Raw genomic sequence first — 12,558 nt, 5'->3', positions numbered from 1 at the left:
AATCGCCTCTAAATCCACCCATTTCTTCCAAATATCCATAGCGCCTTTCTTGGATTATCATATCCTTGAATTCCTATTTATAATCAGATATCGGATAGCGACGTTTCCGAAACATTCAAAATTCTTCATTGCTCCTAAATCCATTGTTTTTTTTCCAAATATTCTTTATTCCTCTATTGCTTTCCTGTATTTTCTCAAATATCCTTTATTTCCGTTTTCCCCCAATACCTCTTTATTTCCAGACATCGCATCTCGATGTCTTCGAGAGTTCAAAATTCTTCCTCACCTTTAAATTCATCCCATTTCCTCCAAATATCTTTTATTCCCTTTTTGTTACTAAATTCCAAGTCCCCACGTTTCCAGGAGATCAAAACTCTTCACCACTTCCGAGTCCGCCTATTTCCTTAAAATATCCCTCTTTCCTTTCCTCCTTGAATTCTGTATCACCAAGTTTCCGAAAATTCGAAATTCTTCGTCACTCCTAACTTCACCCATTTCTTCCCAAATCCTTTATTCCTTTCCTTCTTGAAATCCAAATCACCACGCTTTCGAAACTTCAGCATTCTTGGGCTACTAAAAGCGCCTAAAGGCGCCCGACGTTTGGTCCAATATTGCCTGCACGGTCAGACGAATTTCGCCCATATGTCGAAATGACTCCGTGTTCAAAGGGTTAATTCTAAATATTGCAAAAAAATTCCCTCTGAAATATCCTTATTCCTTAATTCCAAATATTGCACAAATATTCTTCCCTTCCTTCCGTAAATCCTCTTTATCACTGCCTATCCGTATTAATGTCAATCATCAGACCTTGTTCTTTCAACTAAGACGTTATCAAAGATTCAAAGGACAGTACAAGTTCCAATAAATCCAGTTCAAACTCCACTTGAGAATTATCACGTGTTGATTATCTCTCGATGATCGCGATGTCATTTTATTGAATCCTTTTGTATTGTAAGAACGTTAATTAATAATCAATGTTCTTTTCTCTTTTCCTCTCGTTTCTTCGTTCAAATGTTTATAACTGCAGGAGATCGTTAGAACTGTATAAAAAGTAAGATTTTTGTTTTAATAATTTTAAGATTCTTTTATAACTGCACAATAAACAGCTTCTTCCGTCATCTTTTGTACGATCGTATGAATCTTAATAATTAACAATTAAGGTCCTTTCCTCTTATCCTCTTTTTTCTTCATTCAAATATTTATAATTGCAAGAGTTCTTTATAACTGCATGACAAGTAAAGGTTTTAATAATTTCTTATATAATCGTAGGAATTTTAATAATTTATAATTAAGGTCCTTTCCTCATATCCTCCTATTTCTTCACTCGAATACCTCCGGTGCGTTTCAGGAACGTCACCTGTGCCTGACTTCTCGCGGTTACAGGTGAATACCTGCGGGCAGCCACAATCAACTGCTTTTCTTCATTTCAATGTTTATAATTGCAAGAGTTCTTTATAACTGCATAACAAGTAAAGGTTTTAGCCCTTTCAACACGGAGCCATTTCGACATATGGGCGAAATTCGTCTGACCGTGCAGGCAATATTGGACCAAACGTCGAGCGCCTTTAGGCGCTCTTAGTAGTCAAAGGGTTAATAATTTCTTATATAATCGTAGGAATCTTAATAATTTCTTGTATAATCGTAGGAATCTTAATAATTTCTTGTATAATCGTAGAACTTTTAATAATTTCTTATATAATCGTAGGAATCTTAATAATTTATAATTGAGGTCCTTTCCTCATATCCTCCTATTTCTTCACTCGAATACCTCCGGTGCGTTTCAGGAACGTCACCTGTGCCTGGACTTCTCGCGGTTACAGGTGAATACCTGCGGGCAGCCGCAATCAACTGCATTTCGACACTCCTATCTCGCTCTATCGCGCGGAATTCCGAGAATCTTTCACCTGTGCTTTCGAGGACCCTCCAGACTCCCGTCCACGTGTGTATCTCCTCAGGAAACGAATGAAAAAGGTGTCTCCACCTGCACCGCACTCGAATCAGGACCCGCACGTCCCAAATTCTCTCACAAAACTAACCGAGATCTTCCACTTCACTCTGACCACAGTATCACCTATCGAGAGGAATGAAAAAATTCCTCAAGATCACGAATCGTGAGAAAAAAAAAGTTGCAAACGTAAATAACCTCACTCGGCCACGGCGATCCACGTGTTCACGAGATGAAGAGTTCCTCTTCCTCTCGCGAAGCCCACAAAAAAATCAGGAGAGAGCAGGGGAAATCAAGGAAAATGAAGAAAAATCCGGAAGACCAAAGAAAATACGATAAGGCCAGGAAAATTTCGGGAAAATCCGTGAAAAACGGGGTAAACCAGGGAAAATCAAGGCAATCAAGGAAATCCTCAAAATAATAACCAGTAAACAACACATTATATAAACACTCTCGACTGAGATTCAATTAACTCTCGGCACTTATTTCGAAGATACTTTTCCACCGAAATTCTAAGATTCGCACCGTTTTCGGGAGGAGCGACACGAATACGTTTTTCTTTCCGCGAAGGGGTTAGTCCGATTATTTCGGAATTTCGCTTGTAGAGGGGGAAAAGTAAATAAAAAAGATACCGGCAAGTACCTCCGGCTACTGCGTCGATCTCCTCGGTCGAGCGGTCTCGCGTGGAGTGCGCGAGACGCGCGAGGACGCGCGCCGTGCGCATGCGCGGCCCTCCAGTCAACGGACCAATCGCGCTCACTCCTCAGGAATGCCCCCCGAGCTGTCAGTCTGCCGCTCTCCGCGCACCGAGCGGTGCGTCATCCCGCGCTACCTAACCTCAACCGGGAAAACCGCTCGCGCCGGACGTATGGACGACATACCCTGCTCGCGAAAAAAAAAAAGATTGCAAAGCCTAAAAAATCAAAGCTGCGCACATCTGATAATCGCACATATCGTTTGACATTATGGAAAAGACGTTGAGAGTCTATCCACAGTCAAATAAAATGATTCTAAAATTGATTTAAAATAGAAAATGCAAGGTAAATTCATAAAATGCATTTAACTTGTATTCTAATATTCTTGGAGTGATAAGGGTTAAAATAGAAAATGTAACATGTATATTTGAAAGAGGTCAGTAAAAATGTTAGATAATATTTTATCGGGAACTTGTATATTTTAGTTAGGACTTGTACTTAAAAATGGCAAGCAAAAATGACATTTAATTAATTTTTGCGAAAATGGCCATTTCGAGTTATGCGTGCTGTTTGAATATTTCGAGAATTGCTTCAGTTAGACGAATTAACTTTCAGACTAGCTCTTTAATTTTCTAAAACATTCATTTATATACCCCCTACGTTGGTATGCTTAAGTATGTATGTATAATCCAGCGTTATATGTATTTTCCCTGTACGTATTTACATTTAAATATTTTATATAGTATATAGAACATTGCATAATGAATGTAATGTTAATTTCATGTTATATACATATCTAACAAAATTAATGTAAATAAAGTCAGATCAGGGTGCGAGGCTCATGTATCTTACGTCCTTAGCTGTCCGTTAATGATCCCGATTATTACAATCGAATTGCTCGATCGATAACAAAGATAGTGAGAATTGCCAAGACAATGTGTTTCGACCAGACTGTACCGATAAACTCGCTAACCGACGTGACCACTGATTAAACAAAAGTAAAATTACCGTTTACCGACCGCGCACGCACGGACGTCAGGATATACTTTCCGTGACGCGTGACATTTCGTGTTAGATCGCTAGTAGCACAAAATATTTGTCTTATATTTTCTATATATTTAACCAATATCCTACATTTTGTAAATATTTACCAGACATTTTAAATATTTGTAAAACATTGATATTCGAATATTATTTGTATAATATTTATATAATATTAGCTCCACGTGTTTNGTATATAAATTATTTAAACTAAATGTACCGTTGAGATTTTCAACAAATATTTTATATATCTTCAAATGAAATCTACGAGGCATCTTAAACAATCTGTCTATTGAGATATGTAGCAAAGATCGCAAAAAAAGTTAAGAAAATATCCTGTGCTACTAGGGATATCGTAGATATCACGAAGTAGCATAAGGATATATAACGCCATGTATTGAAATCGTACCCATGTTTTCATAAAATCCATTCAATAACTAAAATGGATAATGGTTTCTAGATTCCCATTTAAAATAAAAAAAATGTAAAACGTATGTTCAAAATAGGTTAGTAAAAAATGCGAAATGAATATTTAATATTTCATCGAGAACTCGTGAGAACTTGTGTGTGTGTTTAATGAGGACTTATATTAGTATGTAAAAATACAAGTAAAAAAAAAATTGTAATTGACGGAACAAGTAACTTTCAGATCGGTTCTGTTCTAATATACTCAATTGCATACACCCTACATTAATATGCACAAATATAAGCGTTTAATTCGCCTTTATACGTATTTCCCCTAGAAGTATTTAATTTTAAATGGAATTGAAAATCTATATTAAAATAGAAAGTCCATACTCAATGCCAGCCTATCTACTCGGTGTTGAAAATAAAACCCTAAAGTTGAAACAAACATGAGGTAGACATTTTCTGGGTATTATTTTCTTCCAAATTGGTAGAAATAAATGTCGATGTGGGGAGGAATTCAATTCCCGCGTATGGCAACCCTGACTTCTTCGGCGCTTCTGATTGGCTGCGGCGAGACGCGCCGACCGATTCCGGGAAGACCTCGCAGTCCGCCATTCATGCCGCGAAGTAAAGCTTTTTTCTTTCATTCCAGATCCTCTGCAAGGAGTACGCACGGCTCAGGAATGCGAATCTGGCTCCGAGGGAGAGGAAGGGTTAGGACTCCGATACTCTCCCGCAAGGGGAATTTCACGACGTGGCACGTTGACCCCTTTTTGATCCGAAGAATCAGCCTACGCTTTTCGAAAAAAAATCGACGCTTCTCCTAATCTGGATTCATATTAAGAATTTCAAGCATATTGCTACGATTAGCCCTTAGTGTGGTGTATAAGTATGCCTACGTATAGTATATAGGTTAACAGATTTGGGAACTTAGTACAGTGATTATTCGAGGTGTAAAGTACGCAGACCGTTCGACAGTACATGACTGAGTCATACCTAGAAGACCAAAATAAAGGGTTCTTAATGGTTGAGGAGTGTGTCCTTTATAACCATATAACCTTTGTAACCAATATTACACTTTGAGTATATAACCCTTTCGACATATGGGCGAAATTCACCTATACGTGTAGACAACATTGGAACTAACGTCAGACGCATTTAAACGGCTTTAGTAGTCAAAGGGGTAAGGTGATATAAAAGGGCCATGCTATATATCAAAAAGTCCAAATATTGATAAAACTTTTCTCCAACCTTGATGCACCTAATCATTTGAAACGTTAACACGTGATTATGGAGGCCCTAAGGAAGAATACGATGCTCATGAAATTTCCTTTTACAAACAAATTTCTTTTTTATTTAGCCTAGGCTAAAACCGAAGTCACATTTTTTTATGAAAAATGAAATTGAACGAACATCGCGTTTTTCCTTAAAGGCCTCCATATCACGTGTTAAAGTTTGACATTATTCGGTGCACCCAGTTTGGAGAAAAGTTTTATAAATATTTTGACATTGACATGAAAAAAATATATATATATTTTTTTTACTCTTCACCTTAAAGTGACATATAAGAGATGTAATAGAAGGTGAAGTGAAATTTCTCTCGAATTAGGCACTCTTTTTTTAATGTAATGGGCCGAACTGTCCGAAACTTTGACATCTGACTCGTGAGCACCTAAAAATTAGCCTACCTTTTTCAAAATTTGAATTTTCGAAATAAATTTGTTTGACTCAGCCTGGACCAGAACCAAAATGGCATCGAGTTCTCATATTTCGATCGATACATTGAATTATTGAAGGCTCTGATGTAAAAAACGAAAGTGTTAGGACAATTGCACGACAATTTAGAACACTAATAATGGAGGAACTCGCATTTGAACGAGATAAAGGCATCTTAGGCATCTAAAGGTGTCTTATGAACGTCTATGCTAAAGTGAAGGTAACACGAGGTCTCGGTAAGAACATTTAGTTCGCACTGAATGATACAGATGGCGCAAGGTGGCCCTCTGCAGTCAATTAAAATATATCATAAAACCATATATAAATCACGAATCCAGAGGATTTCTGAAGCGTTACTTCGATTTGTTTATAATTATTGTACGGAAATGACACATGGTGTATGTCATTTAATACAATACCGAATTTAATTCTACGCAGCTCTAGATATAGATACAGACATCGGTAACATAGGTGTTCAGAAGAATCATTTTTACCAACGTCGATAAAATTTCACGACGGGTTCACCTTAATTCTGTTTTTATATCGATTTTCATAGCATATCTTCAAGGATTATATACTTTTCTTTTCACAGTAAGGAGAAGCCTCTTCCGCATTTCCATTTATCCGTGAAGCTTGAACACTTAATTCATTATTTTAACGACCCACATTCCTCCCCACGAATGCGGGCTAACGTGTGTCTGTACTTTTCTCTTTGGCAATCGATAAACAAATTGCGCAAAAAAGAGGGAGAAAGAGAGAACACTGTAACATCGGAGGTTCTTTCATAACCGTCTGCAAGATCAGCGAAATAACGCAATCTTGGTCGTCGTCCACCTGAGAGTTACTAAATAAAAACGACGAAAGAAAGTGCATTAGCGCACTCCAGAGTTTAAAAGGCACTTTGTTACGCGTATATTAATAAATGTCTTTAACGACATAATAATATTACTTCCGGTATGTGAAAACAGCTGCGGCTAAATAAGATATCCGTTTGTCCCACTTACGTTGGAATATCATAAAGGGTGGTTCGAGAATTAATAAATAATAACATTTAGGGAAGACATTAATATGTAGCAAAATGGAAATGGTATTTCTTTTTTCTATATTATGCATCTCGTTATCAACTTGAAGATTACTAAATAAAAACGATAAAATAAAATGCAGTAACACATGGCAGAGTTTAATAGGCACTTTGTTATGCGTATATTAATGCATGTCTTTAACGACATAATAATATTACTTCCGGTACGTGAAAACAGGTGCAGAAAATAGGTCCAATCAAAATATTCCTTTGTGCCACTTTCATTGGAATATCATACAGGGTGGTTCGAGAATTAATAAATAATAATATTTAGGGAAGACATTAATATGTCGCAAAATGGAAATGGTATTTCGTTTCTCTATTTTATGCATCTCGTTATCAACCTGAAGATTACTGATTAAAAGCGACAAAATGACATAGAGTAACATGTAGCAGAGTTTAATAGGCACTTTGTTATGCGTATATTAATGCATGTCTTTAACGACATAATAATATTATTTCCAGTATGTGAAAACAGCTGCGGCTAAATAAGATATCCGTTTGTCCCACTTACGTTGGAATATCATAAAGGGTGGTTCGAGAATGAATAAATAATAACATTTAGGGAAGACATTAATATGTCGCAAAATGGAAATGGTATTTCGTTTCTCTATATTATGCATCTCGCTATCAACCTGAAGATTACTAAATAAAAACGACAAGGTAAAATAGAGTAACATATGGCAGAGTTTAAAGAGTTCTTTGGTACGCGTATATTAATACATATCTTTGACGACATAATAATATTACTTCCGGTACGTGAAAACAGGTGCAGAAAACAGGTCCAATCAAGATAATGCACCTGTTTTCACATACTTCCGGTATATTAAAACAGGTGCAAAAAACAAGTCCAATCAAGATATTCGTTTGTGCCACTTACGTTGGAATATCATACAGGGTGGTTCGAGAATTAATAAATAATAACATTTAGGGAAGACATTAATGTCGCAAAATGGAAATGGTATTTCGTTTCTCTATTTTATGCATCTCGTTATCAACCTGAAGATTACTGATTAAAAGCGGCAAAATGACATGGAGTAACATGTAGCAGAGTTTAATAGGCACTTTGTTATGCGTATATTGATGCATATCTTTAACGACATAATAATATTACTTCCGGTATGTAAAAACAGCTGCGGCTAAACAAGACATTCTTTTGTGCCACTTACGTTGGAAAATCATACAAAGTGGATCAAGAAATACTAAATAATAGCATTTAGAGAAGACATTAATATGTCGCAGAATAGAAGAGGCATTTGTCTATATTAACGTATCTCTTCTATGATAAAATAATTTCACTTCCGGTACACGAGAACTGTTGCGACCGGCCCGGAAATTCATTTGTTGAATCAAGGAGCGTCGAATCTCTCAAACGATAAACGTACCTCGCATATACACACATAATCAGCTTTCTCTTTTTCAACTTTGTCGTTTTCTCTCTTCCTTTTAACTTTACGGAGACTTCGATCTGCGGATCCCCCACCTGTGGCCCCAGCATCTCAATGACGGACAAAATCTCACTTTCCTTTCAATTTTCCCCCAACGAAAGGGTAACATTTCCCAGTAAATTTCCCCGATTAATTTTCGCCAATTTTAATTTAACGTAAAATTTAAATATAATATTTACTGTTTGATATTTTATTTCAGAATGTCTCCACCTGCGGCTCACCTGAGCGATTTCAGGAGCCCCTGAAAAACCGGCCCTGAACGATGGTGTGCCAAGAACGAACTCCGATTTGCAACCAGTTCTCATTAAGCTGCGAAACAACACAGACTCGAGCAAAATGTCCCTTGACGAGGTAATCAACCAGACGTGAAGGAACCTCGAAATTAAATAGATAATAAATAAATTAATTAAAAAATTAGAATTAGTTCGACGATACCGCGCTGCCTTATTCTAGTTAATTATCACGAGATACCACAGACTCTAGTAAAATATTCCCCTGACTAAATGAAGCAAACTTAAAATCTCGAAATAAAATTAATAATAAAAAAATTAATTAATTAAAATTAGTACGATGATACCGCACTATTATGGTCCATGAATTATCATGAGGTATCACGGACTCGAGCGAAGCCCTTAATAAAATAATTGAAAGAGAAATCTCAAAATGAAGTAAAGAATAAACTATGTATAATCAACAAATTAATTAGAAGTAATACGATGATAGTGTACTGCCTTATCATGGTTAATTAATTATCACATGATGCCACACACTCGAGCAAAAAGGCCCTTAATGAGGTAATCAAGCAAACACGCGGAAACCGTGAAATTAAATAACAAACAATAGATTATAAATTAATTAGCAATGGTGATATGAGTGCCCTGCCACGTTATAAATGAATATCTGATTAATTTTGTCGCTCCAGCAAGAGAACCGAATTAAATATTAAGGAATGTAAATATCTAAAGGAATGAACCAACGTCTAGTGCAAGTTTTGCGTTATAAACAATTTTTGTGCCACGTGTGAAGTAAAGAATAATTAAACGTTTTAATGAAAGATCATTAAGTAAAGAGAGATTCCAACTATTTGGCCATTCCGTGCCACGTTCTCCATTAATCGTGACCTTCGATAAACAATATATTTCTGGTGTATGTGTTCCATTGTCGTAAGTCATTCGAGGAATAAGTAAAAAATTCACGAGTGTCATTAAGTGTGCCTAGTCATCGCGGTATTAAAGGTCGACCGATGTACAATTTCATAACAGAATTTGCTTCATTAGTCCCTCGAAAGCAATTGAAAATAAATCTACGAAATTTACAATAGTTAAGGAACTTCTCGTTGTTCATTCGAATGCCTAAAATTAATCGACTTACCCTAGTAGCACGGAATAATTTCAAAATGTTTTTTTTTTCGTAATCTTTCCTAAATATCTCAAGCGGCAGATTTTTCAAAATGTCTTGTAGATTTCATTCGAACATGTCTAAAATATTTGTTGAAAATTTCAATGACATATTTAGCTTTAATAATTTAGAAACATGTATCGAAATTATATCTTTTAATTTATAAACATATAATAGAAATACATTTTTTACTTTACTATTATTATCGGACACTTCGGTTGGTATAAAAGAAAAAAAAAAGAAACACGAAAAATGTTTACAACGCTTTCGTTCCGCTGTTTTATCATGGTAGCAAAACGCGTGATTTTAATTTTAAATATTCTTAAAACGTTTATAATGTATTCGACAGATAATATTTAAAAAGTACTTGCATTAAAATGAAACGAAATGTTTTATATATCTGGTAGAAAAAAATTACGAAAACACATGGAGGTAATATTATATAAATATTATAGGGATAATATTCTAAAGTAAACGTCTTGCAAATGTTTCAAATGTCTGGCAAATATTAACAAAATGTACGATATTCTTTAAATATATAGAAAATATAGGACAAATATGTTGTGCTACTAGGGAGGGAATGAGCGGAGTTCTCCCTAAAAAAATCAACGAGTACTTGTATCAGTGACATATTTATAATAATTTCATATTTTAGAGATTCGAGACTGCGGCCGTAGAGGTAAAGAATATCTCAAAACTCCCCACGAATGAGGAGCTCCTTGAACTCTATGCATTGTTTAAACAGGCAACTGTTGGCGATATTGATACCCGTAAGTCCACCGATAGGGAAAATAATGTAGATAAAACCAGGCTCTTTCCCAGCAAACATTGGTATATAATATAGCTATTACAGAACACTGTTTTTTTACACGTTACGTTACGTGTAAAAAAATGCAATTATTTATGCATTAACTTAATAGTACACGTTTGTCTAGTGTTCATTTCGAGCGCATTTGTTCCCGGTTTGACTATACATTTGTATTCGAAAATGTTCGAAATATCGATACATATCTGTGCCAGAAATTTCTCTGGAATGACCTTTGGCTCTTCTTCATTTTCATTTCAATTTTCATTTTCATTTTCCCCCTTAAACATTTCCAGCAACGACGCGACTATTTACTAAATCAAGAAAACGGGTAACAAACCTATTTTTCTCTCAGAATAATAATTACCGAAGTAGAATGAATTAAAATCATTTTCTCCAGTCGAGATTTATTGCAATATTCATATATTTAAATTTCCCCGATATGTTAAAAGGTTATTAACAATTAAATCATTCCAGAGAGACCTGGAATGTTGGACAGGAAGAGCCTCTTCATTTTTATTTTCATTTTGCTTTCCATTTTCATTTTTCCCCTTAATCATTTCCAGCAACAACGCGACTATCTGCTAAATCAAGAGAACGGTTAACTAACCTTTTTTTTCTCCCAGAATAATAATCACCGAATTAGAATGAATTAAAATCATTTTCTCCAGTCGAGGTTTATTGCAATATTCATGTATTTAAATTTCCTCGATATGTTAAGAGGTTATTAACGATTAAATCATTCCAGAGAGACCCGGAATGTTGGACAGAAAGGGCCGAGCGAAATGGGACGCCTGGAACGGCAAGAAGGGCACTTCTCAAAACGCCGCAAAAGAAGCCTACGTCGATTATGTTAATAAAATAATCCAGAAATACAAATAAACTATCGCTCCCAAGTTAATGAAGAAACGATAAAAGTATCACACGCTGATTACGACAGGGTAAAGAGAAATGAAAAAGCATCATCTAACTTAAAAAGAAAAGTCAGCATATTAACGAGAGAAACTCAGAAACTGATAAATGTAATATTACTGAGAATAAATTCCAAACTACCACTTGAAAGACATGGCAGAGTTAAGCGACATACCCTAGATATAATATCTCACATTTTATATCTGCATTTATTATTATTAATATTCATTTAGCCGATTTCCGTTAGATCCGAAGGTCCTTTCTTCGGATACCCGAAACGGCCATTATTTTTCGTTATGTAATAACGAGATAATTATATCCAGAGCTTAAAAACAAGAGAGATCGGGCGTGACTGTTAAATTTTTATCAGCTGATTTATAAATATCGGGGAGGACGCAGTCGCTAATTCGAAAACCGTAATGGCTTAAATTTTGAAACTGGTGGACCTGTATATTGTTTAATTCCAAGACTCCGAATTAAGGAACCTTACAGTTTTCTAATATCCAGAAGTGCTTCGAATTTATACTCTATAATTAATATCTTTTAGTATTTATTACTCTTTAAGATGATATGAAAGACGCTGAGAAATTTAATCCACGTCGAACCAGCATCTCTGATTTGGCAGAGATGAGTTGGGAGATTGCCATAATGGTAAGCCACCACCGTCAACTGCCGCATGGTATTACCATCGCGAATACGTGAGCCGCCAACGGCAACTGGTAGATAGCACAGCCATCGCGAGTGCGCGAGCCCCTACCAGAAATTCGTTGCGCCGCCCTTGGGGGCAAAAAACGGTGAAAGCTAACGTACGAAACCAGAGGGCAGCACACGATGCGATCGCGCGACCCTGCCCGCGAGCAATCTCCCAACTCATCTCTGATTCTGATCGCCATTTTCAGCAGAAAATCGCAACATGTTCCCAACTCATCGGTAACCGCTTTTCTCCTCTGAATGCACCAGAGATGAGTTGGGAGATTGCTCACGGGCAGGGTCGCGCGATCGCACCGTGTGCTGCCCTCTGATTTCGTACGTTAGCTTTCACCGTTTTTTGCCCCCAAGGGCGGCGCAACGAATTTCTGGTAGGAGTTCGCGCAATCGCGATGGCTGTG

At 36.4% G+C, this 12,558-nt stretch overlaps 1 protein-coding gene across 1 annotated transcript; it reads left to right on the top strand.

Annotated features, from left to right (window-relative positions):
- The first annotated feature begins 8,587 nt into the window (after positions 1 to 8,587).
- LOC105702539 (acyl-CoA-binding protein homolog) lies at positions 8,588 to 11,603 on the top strand. The gene is made up of 3 exons (XM_012430177.2): positions 8,588 to 8,685; positions 10,388 to 10,502; positions 11,286 to 11,603. The coding sequence occupies exons 1-3, from the start codon at positions 8,671 to 8,673 to the stop codon at positions 11,417 to 11,419; spliced, it is 264 nt and encodes an 87-aa protein (XP_012285600.1). The 5' UTR covers positions 8,588 to 8,670; the 3' UTR covers positions 11,420 to 11,603.
- The last annotated feature ends 955 nt before the right edge of the window (positions 11,604 to 12,558 follow it).

This window comes from Orussus abietinus, unplaced genomic scaffold, assembly GCF_000612105.2.
Source record: "Orussus abietinus isolate OABI.00-Male unplaced genomic scaffold, Oabi_2.0 scaffold921, whole genome shotgun sequence".
Lineage (NCBI taxonomy): Eukaryota > Metazoa > Arthropoda > Insecta > Hymenoptera > Orussidae > Orussus > Orussus abietinus.
Note: the sequence above shows the minus strand (reverse complement) of the source record. Positions and strands in the feature narration are given on the sequence as shown.

What these genes read in the sequence shown, in the direction of transcription:
- LOC105702539 (XM_012430177.2), top strand. An exon ending in TGTTGGCGATATTGATACCC is followed by an intron (nt 10,503 to 11,285) that starts GTAAGTCCACCG and finishes AAATCATTCCAG; the next exon opens with AGAGACCCGGAATGTTGGAC.